The 15549-nt window shown below is 44.4% G+C and overlaps 1 protein-coding gene across 6 annotated transcripts in view; it reads left to right on the top strand.

Annotated features, from left to right (window-relative positions):
* Positions 1 to 15549, top strand: part of AKNA (AT-hook transcription factor) — a 38350-nt gene that overhangs the window by 10754 nt on the left and 12047 nt on the right. For all 6 annotated transcript variants that reach the window (XM_087914656.1, XM_087914658.1, XM_087914657.1 and 3 more), the window contains 10 exons: positions 1061 to 1715; positions 2643 to 3769; positions 4853 to 4927; positions 7708 to 7864; positions 8779 to 8933; positions 9579 to 9638; positions 10334 to 10458; positions 11132 to 11351; positions 11442 to 11590; positions 12816 to 12962. In XM_087914656.1, the coding sequence (XP_087770782.1) occupies positions 1415 to 1715; positions 2643 to 3769; positions 4853 to 4927; positions 7708 to 7864; positions 8779 to 8933; positions 9579 to 9638; positions 10334 to 10458; positions 11132 to 11351; positions 11442 to 11590; positions 12816 to 12962 (2516 nt within the window). In that variant the 5' untranslated portion in view covers positions 1061 to 1414. The remainder of the gene's footprint in view (positions 1 to 1060; positions 1716 to 2642; positions 3770 to 4852; positions 4928 to 7707; positions 7865 to 8778; positions 8934 to 9578; positions 9639 to 10333; positions 10459 to 11131; positions 11352 to 11441; positions 11591 to 12815; positions 12963 to 15549) is intronic.

A 15549-nucleotide genomic window follows, 5' to 3' on the forward strand; every position in this document is an offset into this window, starting at 1 on the left:
AGAAAGAGATTGTATGTGTGTATATGTGTATGAGAGAGATTGTATGTGTGAGAGGAGGGAGAAACACACACACACACACAGAGTTCATTGGTTTTCCTGTGTTTTCCCCCCCGTACATGCACCCTGGAGAGACCTACATTCATTTTGGGCTTCTGAAATTTGGGCAGGAAAGGTATAAAGGACTTCAGAGGAGAAGAAGGGGTGGAAATTAGAATAATTCTGGGCCATCAAATAGAAACGGAACAACTGAGTTGGAAGGGACCTTGGAGGTCCTCTAGTCCAACCCCCTGCTTAGGCAGGAAACTACACCACTTGAGACAAATGGTTATCCAACATCTTTTTAAAATCTCCCAGTGTTGGAGCATTCACAACTTCTGGTGGCAAGCAGAAAATTTCTCCTTAAGTCTTAGGTTAGATCTCTCCTTCATTCATCTCCACCCATTGCTTCTTGTCCTGCCTTCAGGTGCTTTGCAGAATAGGTTGTGACCCCCGTCTTCTTTGGGGCAGACTATTGGAGGACTTCCATCATGCCACCCCGTAATCCTTCTTTTCGTTAAACTGACCAAGAAAGAAGGAAGATGATGATTAAAGCACGCATTCAGAAGCATCTCTTCTGGGCAGCTCGCTGGAGTGGGAGACTTCATTTCTTCTTAACTTGATGGAATCAATGCAGTCATTCTGTGATTGGGGGGGTGGGTTAAGCTGCCCCTTTTGTGTTTGTGTGGTAAGTGGCACTGCCTGAAGCCACATCTGTGTATCCCCAGCTGCATAGAAAGAAGAGACGGGAGGGGAGGCACTTCCTGGAACCACGCTAACTCCAAGCCAATTTCAAATATAGAAGATTCCCCTCGCTGAACGTTCATGTCTTAAAGGAGCTTAATTCAAGATTAGCCTTACTTAATACCTTCCAGAGCTTTTAACATGCTTGGAAGTAGAATTCCATTGGAGGGAAACCCTCAAGATGCAAGTGAGGTGAACAGGATGGGCTGGTCAAAGTGACATCTCTTTTTCCTTTCTTCTCTCTCTCTCTCTCTATTTTTCTCCCCCTCTCTCTATGCAGGTGGCGCTTTCCATATTGAGAGAATCTGCAGAAGATCATTAAAACTACCCTGAGAATTGCAGGTTCTCCACCCCAACTTCAGAAGCATCCATCTTCTCATTGAATTGGCAGCCTGTGGATAAACCATGGAACTTTGGATCCCGTCTAAACCCGTTTTTCTGCATTGTTATTTATTCCGACACTCTCCTTGGGATGGAAGCATTGAGTGAAGCCTCCATGTGACGCTACTTTCTTGGCAGAAACTCTGATGAAAAAGCCCAAATGAAGGATCTGGCTTATCTTTCTTTTTTGGCATTGAAAAAATCATTCCACGACCGTTCACGCCATTAAGCTTCCCTTCCTGGGAATGCAGGAATGGCCAACGGAGGAAGCCATGGCTTCGGAGAGCAGCCCTACGAGGAGAAAGAGTCAGAAGAAGGTTCTGGAGTTGAAGAGAGAAGAGATGGAGACTTCCAGTTGGGAGGAAACAGCCTTGTTGGGAATTTGGACGGCTGGACCTTGTCTTCTTCCCAGGAGATCCTGGAAGATGAAGAACTTTTGGGGGAACTGAAGGACTATCCATACCTTTTGGAAGAAGCAGAACAAGGTTTTGATCTCGGTGAACTTCAAGATCTTGAACATGCAGGAGATGTCAATGCTACAAGTCCCCTGCCAGGTGAGTAACACAGGCAATTAGGGACCCAAATTTCTGGTCAGGTTATTATTTAGAGTAATATCTGAATTGGAGTAGAGATTTTGCACATTCAGGAAAGATAACTCTCAATGGTTCAAAGGAGATGTTCTGGAGAGCCACCTTGTCATTGTTCCATAGGTGCTTTTTCAAGACACAACTGGATTTTCTTGTTTTTCTTTGAAGACGTTTCGCTTCTCATCCAAGAATTGGATGAGAAGTGAAATGTCTTCCAAGAAGCTTCTTGGATGAGAAGCGAAACATGTTCTCCAAAAACCCCCAAGAAAGTCCAGTTGCCTCTTGAAAAACCACCTTTGGGACATCCATGACTTGGATGACTGAGAATCTCCATAGAAACTTTGTCACTGGTGGGAGAGTCTTAAGGGAGCACTGGTTGGAGCTAGAACAAAAACTGGATGCAATCTTTATTTTTTAAACATCTTTTTAAATTCTGTCTCTCTTTGGCTTTTCCAGCTCCTAGTTTCTGTATATTTTCAGCCAGACCCTGAAACACCAAAGTATGAGTCTAATGTTCTTGCTAAATGTGCCAGTAGTAGGGCTATTTAGCACTCCAGATTAACTCTTCTCTGAAGCATCTGGCTTTCCTGGAATTGTGCAAGAAACACAACCAGTATTTGCTCAGTATTATGGATCCAGCATCATTTGGGTAAATAAATGGCAGAAAAATCTTCAGATTGGCAGCTGCTTGAAAGCCCATGTAAGAAGGATATATGATTTATAAGAACCCCTATACCTATACATTTTTAATTTGTGGTTATTAGCTTTGAACAAAATGTAATGTTTTGATTTGTGTTGGCCACCCTGAACTATAAGATGGGTTGGAAGGGAATGGGTTGATAACTAGGACAAGGTGAGAGAGACCTTCTAATATTATGTCCTTCTCTTGTTTAGAGGAGAAAGGGAGTCCCAAGGATCTTGGCATGAGGTCTTACTTCCAGCTAGATAGGAGGCGTGAAGAAGACAGCACTGAAGTTGAGAAGACAAGAGGGACATGGGACAGCCAGGAGGATGTCCAAGCTGAGCTTTTTTTTGAAGGCCAGTACAGTTCAGACTTCAGTCCCAGTCCTGAGGTCCTGCAAGACCCTCTTGCTTTGTATAAATGCAGCTTTGCCTCCGATAATGTGGACGATGAACTCTCTGGCAGCTCCAACCTTAGCCCTTCTCCCTGTGGTCCCCCTCCAATGTGCACCCAACTAGAAATTGAACCTCAAATTCCGGGTGAGGATGGTCTGGACTTCCCTGAAGATCGAAAGTTCTCCTGGGAGTCAGGAAGAAACCCAGAAAGCCATGGTTCTCTTGCAAGTTCCTTGCAGTACGATCGTCGCCTCTTGGATTTCCAATCTTTGGAAGATCTTCAGAATTGTCCCGGCATCGATGCCGAGACTTGTCCGGAGTTATCTTGGATGGAGAACTTGGAACAACCTCTGGAGAAAGAACCTCAAGCCCTCCAGCAGCTCGCTTCCAACAACGCTGAGGAAAGACTTTTGGATTCCAGAGGGACAACGCAGATGCCCCACACCTTCACACGAGTTGGTAGCCAACTGGAGAAGCGCACACGCAAGCCAAAAGCAGATGTACCCCATGGGCTGTTGTCCAAAGGTCCAAGGCAGTCCAGATCTCTGAGCCCTCAACGAATTACCAGCCAGAAGAAACCGGGACGTCCTGCTTTGAAAGAACCAAACCGAGAGACTTTGTCAAACTCTGGGGCAAGAGACATCACCCAATATGGCCGAGGAAAACTCAACTACCCATTACCAGATCTCTCCAAAGTGGAACCCCGGGTCAAGTTCCCCAAGGATCCTCAAAGCTACCAACCACCTCAAGGGAAGACTTCTCCAGCCAGCAGGAAGGAGGTTAGGAAGCCAGTCATCTTCAAGTCTCCTGCCGAGATTGTCCGAGAGGTGTTGCTGAATAGCGGAGAAGGACCTCACGCAAAATGCCCCACGCCCACCGTCTCTGTTATTCCCGAGGAACTGAAGTCCCCCAGACAGGCTACGGAGCTGGTGCATCAGCTTCAGGTAAGGTCTCCCAGACGCGTTCCGAAAAATGCCGAAAAACTTTGCAGCGTCCATTTGGGGCTCGAGATTGTGGTCGTGATCCGAGGACCGCCTATGTTCGGGAAGAGAGCACAGGCGGTCCTCGGATGATGACCACAATATTGCTCCAGCTTTACGACGGGTCTTAAGCACGTTTGTGAAGCAAATCCTTGCAGCTGGGGTCACACAGGGATTAATTGCGTAATGCCCCCCCCCCCCTCAATTCATAAAATATTTCTCTGGTCTTTTAGAGTTGCCGACAGAAAGGGAGGAGGGAGCAGCGTAGCAGCTTGCAAAACCGAAACTGCGTTCCATAAATATATTCATAGATAGTTTCCATGCGAAAACTCCTTCTGTCTGGCGTAGAGGCTTTTCAATTTGCAGAAATGTATTTTATTATGATGGTGATGATGATTCTCACTGTTCTGGAGGTTTGCTCATTCATGTGAGTACGTACTCGGTCTCCGAAGCCATCAATAGAAAAATCTAGGCCAGTAGCCAAAAGCAAGCTGTTTAATGTACCCGCCGTTTGTCTGCATCCATCTAAGCGGAGAGAGAGGTCATAACCTGCACACATTATGCACATTTCCCCTCTTTCTGTGTTTTTCACCCTCACTCCTTTGTGTGTGCATCCTCCAAGGTTAAAGCACCATTCGTAGCAATTCAATCCTTGACTTCTAGTATCCGGTTCATCCATATACAGGTAGCTCTTAACACAACATAGAATAGAGTAGAGTAGGAGTAGAATTAGGTTAGGTTAGGTTAGGTTAGGTTAGATTAGGTTAGGTTAGGCCAGAATAGAATAGAATAGAATAGAATAGAATAGAATAGAATAGAATAGAATAGAATAGAATAGAATAGAATAGAATAGACAACATAATACAGAGTAGAATTGAATTTAATAGAATAGAATACGGAGTGGAGTGGAGTGGAACAGAACAGAACAGAACAGAACAGAACAGAACAGAACAGACTCATACATATGACCATTGCTCTGTGCCATGTACAACAAATCATGCACCCACAAAGCACTTTCTATTCCATGTTCTCTTCACCATCTTTTAGGAAGACTACCACAAACTTCTAACCAAGTACGCTGAAGCTGAGAATACCATCGACCGGTTGCGGCTGAGTGCCAAGGTACCAGATGATAAGGAATTATCATATTATCCAGGTCTTTTCTGTAACCTTTGCGTCTGGTGCTTTGTGGGTACCACATTCTCCTCATGGAACACCTTATGAACATACCTGCTTGGGGAACAGGTAGTAACGGATCATAAAACAGAGGTTTTGTGTATAAGACTTTACAGGTTTCACTGCTCCCTGCTGCTTGGAGAAGACCATGCTTGCAGATTACAGATTCATAGAGTTGGAAGGGACCTTATAGGTCATCTAGTCTAACCCCTCTGCCCAAGCAGGAGACCCTTCACCATTTCTGACAGATAGCAGTCCAATCTCTTCTTGAAAGCCTCCAATGATGAAGCTCCCACAACTTCCGAAGGCAACTTCTATTCCATGGGTTGATTGTTCTCTCTGTCAGAAAATTCCTCCTCATTTCCAGGTTGAATCTCTCCTTGTTCAGTTTCCATCTCTTATTCCTTGTCTGGCCTACAGGTGCTTTGGAAAATAGTTTGACCCCTTCATCCTCTCTGTGGCAGCCCCTCAAATATTGGAAGACCACTATCCTGTCTCCCCTGGTCCTTTTCTTCCCTAAACTAGCCATGCCCAGTTCCTGTAACCGTTCTTCATAAGTTTTGGTCTCCAGTTCCCTAATCATCCTGGTTGCTCTTCTCTGCACTTTTTTCCAGAGCCTCGACATCTTTTTTACATTGTGGTGACCAAAACTGGATGCAGTACTCTAGGTGTGTCCTTACTAAGGCTTTATAGAGTGGTATTAGTACCTCACTTGATCTCGATTGTATCCCTCTGTTGATGCAACTTAGGATAGCATTGGCTTTCTTGGCTGCCACTGCACACTGCTGGCTCATATTTAACTGGTTGTCCACTAAGACTCCAAAGATCCCTCTCACAGTTACAACTATTAAACCTGGATTCACCCAGCCTATATGTGTCCTTTTAGTTGGTTTTGCCTAAGTGTAAGACTTTATTTTTCAACATGCTGTTTCAACATGGCTCTGTTTTGGTAAAAATCTATCAGAAAATGGATGGTCAGAGTTAAAGTTTAGTACCTTTCCATTCACCTTTGACCAATAATTATTGTTTCCTGGATCTATCAGTATCATAATGTCTGGGAATGAGTTGAAATCTGTTTTTTTTCCCTCAAGTTCTAAAGCCATGAATTCTGGTTTTATACCCTAGTTCTGGGTTTTTATTTCAGGGTGAGCTGCAACATTCTGAATTTATCTCTCAACTGAGTTTCAGATCTCAGGATCTGCAACCCAGTTTGGTCGACAAAGATCCTGTAAACGTCATTAGGCTGCAAACTTCATTAGATTACCTCAAATTAATTTGCACTCTCTCTCATCCAAAGTTCTCCAAAAGACCAGAAGAATATGCTACTCCTGATCCATTTCTTTTTAAAAATCCCAGCTTTACTTCATTTCAAAAGTAGAATTCAGATTAGGCTGGAATCCATCGTTGTTGCTTTTCGAAAATGATTATGAGTCGGAAATCCTTGCTATTCGAAACCCTTTGCAAATACAATCGGATCTGGCTGGCTTTGGCTGTGCAACTCTGTGAGGAATGTCTTGAGGAAGTCTTTAGGGCTGTTGAAAAGAAGAAAAGAGAATTGTACTTTTCAAGGGGAGAAGGAAGCACTGGGGTTTCTTTATTAAGATGACTCAGCCAGTTTCTCCTTGAACAGGAAGTTGCAAAGAGGAGGGGAAATCAAGAACATGCCCCCGAAAAACATTGCATTTGCAACTGGCTGTTCTCTCCTCGTCGATTTCCTGTATGTCCCACAGAGGCATAGAATCAAGTATTAGTACTGCTTTATAAAACCCCAGTAAGACCCACAACTGGAATCCTGCAACCAGTTTTGATCACCACATTACCAAAAAGATGACGAGACTTTGAGAAAAAAATATTTTTTTTTTTCACTTGGCAACATAAATTTTGAGCTCCGTTGTGGCCATACATGCTGGTCTTGGCTCTCCTCCTTGGTTGGGCAGGGGGGTTGGACTAGATGACCTGCAAGGTCCCTTCCAACTCTGTTAATCTATGTTAACGTTAATATCTTTGAGTTACTTTTTTATAACTGATTTCTTTTTTTCCCTTTTAAAAAAAAAAGAGAGAGAGAGAGAGAGAAGCATTCTCTTTGGAGCCAACCTGTCATCGTTTTACAAATTCTTGTCCTCTTTTCCCCTATCCTTTGCTGAAAAATCTCCACTAGGGGTTCCCTGTTTGTTGGGGGGGTGGGGGGAAGGCCTTGTGTCCCCCACCCCATGATGCTTTCATGCAGTCACAATGCTTAGTTTATGGAGACATCACTGGGAGATTTGAAGGAGGGGCAGGCTGTGGCAACTGAAGATGTGGGTCAGCTTCAGAACTCCAGTTCTAGCTGTTAGGATATAAGCAGGGGAGAAGCCTTGGAATTCACCTCCACTCGTGCGATTCGGAGGACAATGACAGTTGGAGACCTGAGAAAGCAGGTAAAGGTTGTAGCCATTTATAAAACCTGGGCTTCCGGTTCGAAGTGTAATTGAAACACGAGTTAAAAGAGCAGAGAGAAGGTCCGTATTTTCAGCCCTAAAAGGGAATAGACTTGGAAGCCAATCCAGCAGAATCATCGTGAGCCTGGAATAACAGAGTTGGAAGGGGCCTTGGAGGTCTTCTAGTCCAACCCCCATGCCCCCCCCCCTGCTCAGCAGGATCCATCACTGGAAGTTTTTTTAAGAAGAGACGATGAAATACGAGGTTTCTTCTATTTTATTTTATTTTTTTTCTTTCTGCCCTTTCAGGTACGCTTGTACAGCGACCCTCCCAAGCCCAGCCAGGCCGCTGAAATGGGGAGAATATCAGAGGCATCCAAAGTGGTAACATTCAGCATCCCTCAAATCAGGTCTGCTGAGATGACCAAGCGGTCCAGCCAAGCATCCACGAGCGGTTACGGTGAAGGTAAGTTGAAGACGTTTGCATCTTGTCTTCCTTGATCCTGGGAAGAAACAGCGTCATTGCCGGTAAGGGGAACAGCTGTAAACTGAGCAAGTAATTCCTGGTTCTCCAATGCTCAGTGCCAGTCATACCTGTGGATGGGATGACTGAGAATTCCCAGGGTTGAAGGCTAGACTGGCAAGCTGAAAAAAATTCCTTTGAGAACAAGCCATTTCTCTCTATAACCACCAAGAAGTATAGTAGTATATAAATAGGGTGGAAAACCCACTCCCTTCTAGCACTGATGATGTTACCTAGTTGGGTCATGAAACGTCTGGAAGAAAACCACCAAGCTCAGAGAGCACCAAGGACTCTACACTCCTCCTCCTCTTCCTCCTTCACCGCCTCCTCCTCTTCTTTCCCCTTGTCTTCTCCTCCACAAAGCCCACTCCCTTCTAACACTGATGATGTTACCTAGTTGGGTCATGAAACGTCTGCAAGAAAACCACTAAGCTCAGAGAGCAGTAAGGACCCCTTATCATCATATCTTCTTCCTCTTCCTCCCCTTCTCTCCTCCAAAAATCCCACTCCCTTCTAACACTGATGATGTTACCTAGTTGGGTCATGAAACGTCTGCAAGAAAACCACTAAGCTCAGAGAGCACCAAGGTCCCTACACTCCTCTTCCTCTTCCTCCTTCTCTTCCTCTTCTTTCCCCCTTCCCCTCTCCTCCACAAACTCCACTCCCTTCTAGCCCTGATGATGTTACCTAGTTGGGTCATGAAACGTTCTGCAAAAAAAGCCACGAAGCTCAGAGAGCACCCAGGACCTCACATTCCTCTATTGTTGCCAGTAAATCAATGTTCCCACCGTGAAAGTATTACGCTCCCTGAATTGAGCTGAACTTCAAGCAGAATTTATAATTTTCTTGCGTTGCAGGATTTCCTAGGCAGCCGGCACAACCCTCGTCCTTGAGCTATTCCATGGGCATCGCTTCTTCCGAAACAGATTGTCCCATCTCCAGCAAAACACCTTTCTTGGGTGATCATCTCACACGATTGTTAACTGCCCAAGCAAGTAAATTTCAGACCCAGGCAAGTTGCTGTTGTTGTTTTAATTTCCAATAAAGGACAAAATTTGTAGCCCAGGATTGAACTGTGGGGTCCTTTCATGCTCTCTGAGCCCAGTTCTTTTTCTTGCAGACGTTCATGACCCAACTAGGTAACATCATCAATGCTAGAAGGGAATTAGGGGTTGCTTTTCAATTCATCCAGCACTGATGATGTTACCTAGCTGGGTATTGAAACGTCCGCAAGAAAACAACCAAGCTCAGAGAGCACCAAGGACCCCACAGTCTTCCTCCTCCTCCTTGCACACCCCACTCCCTTCTAGCACTGATGATGTTACCTAGTAGGGTCATGAAACTTCTGTAAGAAAACAACCAAGCTCAGAGAATGCCAAGGACCTCACAGTTTCTTGCTTCTGATTGGCAACTGGAAAATAAAGTGGGATTTTTGAGCATGTTTTCCAATTTGAAAAGCATTCTACGTGTATGCTGAGTATGTTTCGGCATTAAGTAAATTGATTCTGGGTTGCAACTGTTTTAAGACTTGAGCACACTCGTTCTTTGCCCTTTGTTTAATCTTTTCCCACTTCTTGGAACTGAGATAGGAAAACAACTGTCCTACCAGTCTGATTAATGCAATATGTTGAATTCATTCCTCATTTTTTTTTCCCAGATGGAATTCTTGGAGGATTTAATTCAAACCAACCAGCTGGAGGCCACGGACCAGCTGAAGGTAACAGCATTTTTTTCCTCTCCTCCCGCTTAAGTGACACCTGTGCCAAAAATTGCGCTTACGCTCGTGCTCACACACTCATATGCCACCACCCAGAAGGCAATGTGCATGATTCCCCCCCACACACCACCCTCTTACCTGCATGGCGCATGCGCACACCTCCCAGCTGATTTTCAGCCCATTTGAGGCCTTTTTCAGCCTCCCGGAGGCTCGAGGGAAGCCTCTGCCACCTTTGGAAGCCAAAATATGGGTCTGTTTCATCACTTCCGGTATTTAAGTGCCCGTTTTTCAGCCTCCAAAGGCTACAGAGGCTTCCCTCGAGCCTCTGGAGGCTGAAAATCAGCTGGGAAGCACGCACATGTGCAGTGCAGGTAAGTGTGGCTGGGACTTGCTTTTACCTCTCTTCAATAAAAGATTCCTTTTGAAATACAAAGTCTATACTTAATTTTTGAAGAGGGGAGAGGCTGGTCCTTACAGTCGCCAAAGGGGATCGCATGATCCCTGCCACTGCCATAAATATAAGTTCAGGGTTGCCAAATGTCTGGACTTTGATCACGTGGTCCTGGGGATGCTGCAAAGCGGTCCTACGTCATTTTTGTTCGGTGCCATTGTAACTTTGAATGGCCGCTACAAGAACTGGGGTAAGTTGAGGTTTTCCTCTCCTCATTCCTCTTTCAATTTTCCTGTCTCTGTAGGGGTTTGCAAGATTGAAGGAAGCTCAGGAAGCACTGGAACAAGCTTATGTGCAGGCTCGAAATAAGTACCAGCAGTTGAATCAGAACGGAGCTATGGAGACCCTAGGAGAATTTGATCCCAACCGGTACGTAGACATACACCCTCTAGATTAAAAAAGAGGTTCAAAAATGCTAAGGTTTGTCAGCTGGAAAGCTGACAGACTGGTTTGAGTCCCGAGTGTCACGCGACAGGGTGAGCTTACACTACTTAACTCAATTCCTGCCAACTTAGCAGTTCGAAAGCATGTAAATGCAAGTAGATAAATATAGTAGGTACCATTTTGGTGGAAGGTAACTGCATTCTATGCACTTTGGTATATAATAATGCCACCCATATGACCATGGAAGCATCTTCAAACAATGTTGATTTCCTTAGCAAGATGAGAACCATGCCCTAGAGTCGGACATGGTTGGACAAGGGAAAACTTTGCCTTTATTTTTAAGTTGGTGGCAACTCTTAGAGACTGCACGAATCTTACTCAGGACAGATTGTCTCCTCCCTTGAATTTCAGATTTGCCAAAGATAACCGATTCCATTCACTCAGCACATAGAGCAAACAAAGAGTACAGTCACCATGTGCTTTACTGCTCAACTGCATAGCTGTAACAGGAAACAGGAAACTCTACTGGACTTATACCATAGATCGAAACATGACAACATTGCCATCTACTGGCTAAATATTACTGTAGTTGTTACATAAAAATACATTTCAACAATGAATTCCAACAATGAATGGATTGTGGCTTAATGTTTCTCAGAGCAGTGGAAGGCAACATCTTCCGTCTGGGGCTGTCTTTGGAGGGCATCAAAGAGAGAATGGAGCAGTCTACATGGAACCAACAAGTTGGAGTAGAGATTTCTCCACAAAGCATCCCGTCACATCTCAGCTTCCCAATCCAGCTTTCTGAGGAGCAAATGGGAACTCCAACACCTTCTCTTCATGCTCCGGTCCCAGCTGTCTGCATGCCGTATCCTGAGGTGAAATCATGATTAATTAGAAGATTTGGGGCAACATTGCAAAGTGGTTCTATTTCAATTCACTTGGGTCTTTTTCCATCCGTTCCTCAGGCCTCTGCCCCCAAGAAGAACATCACTCAAGTTCAGCTGGAGGGGGACTTGAGTTCCATCAGTGACGGGGCTGGTGAAGAAGATTTCCTGGAGCTGCCCCAACCCTGCAAGCCTCAAGAGAAGGAGGATGTGGATTATCTTCTGGAGCAGTAAGGCTGTGTCTTTCATGTTCATGTCCACCCATAAAAAAAAGGAAGCCCAACAGGGGTGGGATGAAAATATTTTTAGTACTGGTTCTGTGGGCATGGCTAGGTGAGTGTGGCTACATGGGTGTGTCCATGTGACTGGGTGGGCGTGGCTCTTTTTTGCTGCAGCACACCCACCCACCCACCCCCTGCGCGCTCTGTTTTTTTTCCTCCTGAGCCTCAGGAAAGCCTCCTGGGCAAAGCAGTAAGAAAGCAAGGGGGATCCCAACACAGCTGATCATCTGAACAGCTGATCATTGGAACAGCTGATTGTCAGAACATCTGATCATCAGAACAGCTGATCGTCGGAACAGCTGATCGTCAGAACAGCTGATCGTCGGAACAGCTGAGCATCAGGAGGAGGAAAAATACTGGTTCAGCTGAACGGTAGCATTTTTTACTACCAGTTCACCCGAACCAGGCCGAACCAGTAGAATCCCACCACTGATGCTAAATTGAAAGGTGAAAAGTTGGCACAGGTGGGCTGCAATGAATCCATGATGGGTTCCTCTTAAGCTGCATCCAATTTCACTCCTGGGTTCATTCATTCAGACTTGGCACCATCATATTTGTGTGTTCCCACCTGATTTATTTATTTTTATTTATTTATTTATTTGTCAAGCAAGTATTAGATAAACAGGTATAATTATAAACATGGTTATGAATACGTGAAATGGATACGAATAAAAAAAGAAACAATAGGACAGGGACGGTAGGCACGTTGGTGCACTTATGCATGCCCCCTTACAGACCTCTTAGGAAAGGAGTGAGGTCAACAGTCAACAGTCTAAAGTTAAAGTTTTTGGGGTTTGGGGAAGAAACCACAGAGTCAGGTAGAGTATTCCAGACATTGACCGCTCTGTTGCTGAAGTCGTATTTCCTGCAATCAAGTTTGGTGCGGTTTACCTTGAGTTTGTATCTATTGTGTACTCTTGTATTGTTGTGGTTGAAGCTGAAGTATTCATGCACAGGTAGGACATAGTAGTAGATAATTTTATGTACTATATTTAGATTGGACCAAAGGTGGCATAGTTCTAGGTTGTCTAGGTCTAAAATTTCAAGTCTGGTGGCATAAGGTGATCTTGAGGCCATCAAAGCTTCATGGAAGGATGAAAGAAAAATCTTATTTGATTCTCCAGAAATGTTAGGTTTTTCTGTCCCAGTTCAATTTCCTTCTTCTCATTCCAAGGTCCAGCAGCTTCCGATCTTTGCCAGAGGTCTTGAGTCACAAACACAATGCAGAAGAACTGGGCACTGAAGCCACCACAGCTGCTGGGACCAAGGGTGGCTCCTTGCAGAAGCCACCTGCATCTAATAAAATCCCTCCTGCCTCCAAGTAAGTCCGTGTGAAAACAACCTGAGCTACTCCACGTTCTTGGAAGATCTAAGATCGCCACCTCCAACCTTCTCTTCTGGACTCCCTACCGCTCTGAATTTCCTAACGAACAGAATAGCAGAATTGGAAGGGACCTTGGAGGTCTTCTAGTCCAACCCTGATCAATCAGGAGTTCCTATACCATTTCAGACAGGTGGCTGTCCAGTCTTTTCTTAAAAGCCTCCAGTGGCACCCGCAACTTCTGGGAGACAAGTCATTCCACTGATTAATTGTTCTAACTTGTCAGGAAATTTCTCCTTAGTTCGAAGTTGGTTCTAGGTTAAAGTTCTAGGTTGCTTCTCTCCTTGATTAGTTTCCATCCGTTGCTTCTTGTCCTGCCCTCTGGTGCTTTGGGGAATAGCCTGACCTCCTCTTCTTTGGGGCAGGCCCTCAAATATTGAAAATCTGCTATTATGTCAACACTCGTGTTTTTTTTCACCCCTCTTCTTTGTAGCAGCCCCTATGATGTCAACTCTAGTCCTTCTTTTCATTCAACAAGACATGTCCAATTCCTGCCACCTTTCTTCCCAGTTCCCAGTTTAAACTACGCGTGCAAAACCATGGACGAACGGAAGAAACAGACAGACATCCAGGGAGGAAAGAGCAAAAAAAAATGCATATTTTAGCATGTGTGGCAGATAAGGTGAAAAGGGGAAAAAATAGATTAATTGAACCCTCCTCGAACAGAGGGATCTAATCTTCTGAAAATAATCAAAATCAGAGCTTAGATTCCTGGACAAAAAGATCTTGGAAAAAAATCACATTGGAATCCTGGCTTTCTTTCTTTCTTTCTTTCTTTCTTTCTTTCTTTCTTTCTTTCTTTCTTTCTTTCTTTCTTTATAAATAAATAAATAAATAAATATTTTTAATCTCTCTCTATATATAAAGGTAAAATACCACTCACGCATCATCACAAAATCTCCAGAACCATAAAGCCTACAAACTTGAAATTTGGCCCGTTATGTTCCTCTTGGCTTCTAGGAGCTCGCTAAGAAAGGATTCTTCAAAATGACCATCAGAGTATTTCATATATTATTATTATTAACATGCTCTGATGCTAAAGAGTTCTACTACCCCTGCCCACTTGGAAAGAAATCTGTAAGCCCGACTACATAGTTTCAGAGCGAAGCTAGTTTTTAATATAATCGTTCCATCTTCAGTTGAACAGTGTTGTTGTCTGGGTACAAACATCTTCGTTAAACAATAATCAAAAGTACCTCATCCTTCATTACATATTAATTCTGCAATATTTAACCTAGAATGTTCCGCATATTAATCGTACAATGTTAACCTAACAATCGTCAACATATTAATCATAATATTTACTTCTCTCTTTTAACGTAACTTCTTTATTTTGTTATCCTATTTCTAACTTCCATAATCCTGGCCTGATTTTTTTTCTTTTTCTAAGCTCGTTTGGCCGGGTTATTTTTGCTAGAGCAGCAAGTCCCCTTCCCCTGGTGTTTTGGGCATTCCGCGATGTGACTAAAATTAGAAACGGGCTTGGCTTTTTTTTTCGCCGCATCATCTAAAGCTGGAGAACAAAGACGTCTTTGGCTTTTTCTTTCTCGTTTACTTTCCCAGGCCCCTTCAAAGCCTCTTTAAGCCTCCCTCTCTCTCTCTCTCTCTCTCTCTCTCTTCCCGCTCCCGTCCTTCGTACTGTCTTCTGGCAAGGAAAGGATGCAGAGGACGAGAATGCAGAAAGGGAGGGAGAACGGAGAGGAAATTGACAGGAAGGAAGTCAGAACTCAGCAGGGGAATCTGAAGAGGTGGGAACTTCTTAAGCTGGGAAGCAACATTCTTCTTGTTTTATTTTTTGGATGGCTGGGACTTGGCTGGGAGATATAGAATGCTTGGAAGCAATTGCCTTGCCCCACTTTTCAAGCTTTCAGCTTGTAAAACCTGGCACCGCAACGGGGCCGCTACAAAGATTTCACTGTGCTTTTAACACTCCGTCCCCACTCTGATTTTTCTACAGGAGGTAAGGAAGGAGGGAGATTCTGAGGGAGGAGGGAGGTCTAAGAAAAGAGCCAAGGAAGGAATTCAATCGGAATAGAGCTGGGAGGGACCTTGGAGGTCATCTAGTCCAACCCACTGCTCAAGCAGGAGACCCTATATTGTTTCAGACTAGTGCCTGTCCAGTCTCTTCTTAAAGGAGCACCACAACTTCTGGAGATATGCCCTTCCATCGGTTGATTGTCCTCACTGCTAGAAAGTTTCTCCTTAAGTTCCAGGTTGCTTCTCTCCATGGTTAGTTTCCATCCATTGCTTTTAGTTTTGCTTTCGAGTGCTTCGGAAAATAAGACCCCTCCTCTTCTTTGTGGCAGCCCCTCAAATACTGGACGATGCTATCATGTCCCCCCCAGTCCTTCTTTTCTCTGGACTGGCCAGACCCAGGTCCCGCAACCGTTCGTCGTCTGTTTTATCCTCCAGTCCCCTCGTCATCCTGGTTGCTCTTCTCTGCACTCTTTCTAGAGTCTCAACCTCTTTTTTTTATAGACCAAAACTGGATGCAGGATTCTGGGTGTGGTCTTACTAAGGCTTTATG

The sequence above is a fragment of the Pseudonaja textilis genome, chromosome 17, assembly GCF_049901715.1.
Source record: "Pseudonaja textilis isolate UNSWEBS1 chromosome 17, rPseTex1.2, whole genome shotgun sequence".
NCBI lineage: Eukaryota > Metazoa > Chordata > Lepidosauria > Squamata > Elapidae > Pseudonaja > Pseudonaja textilis.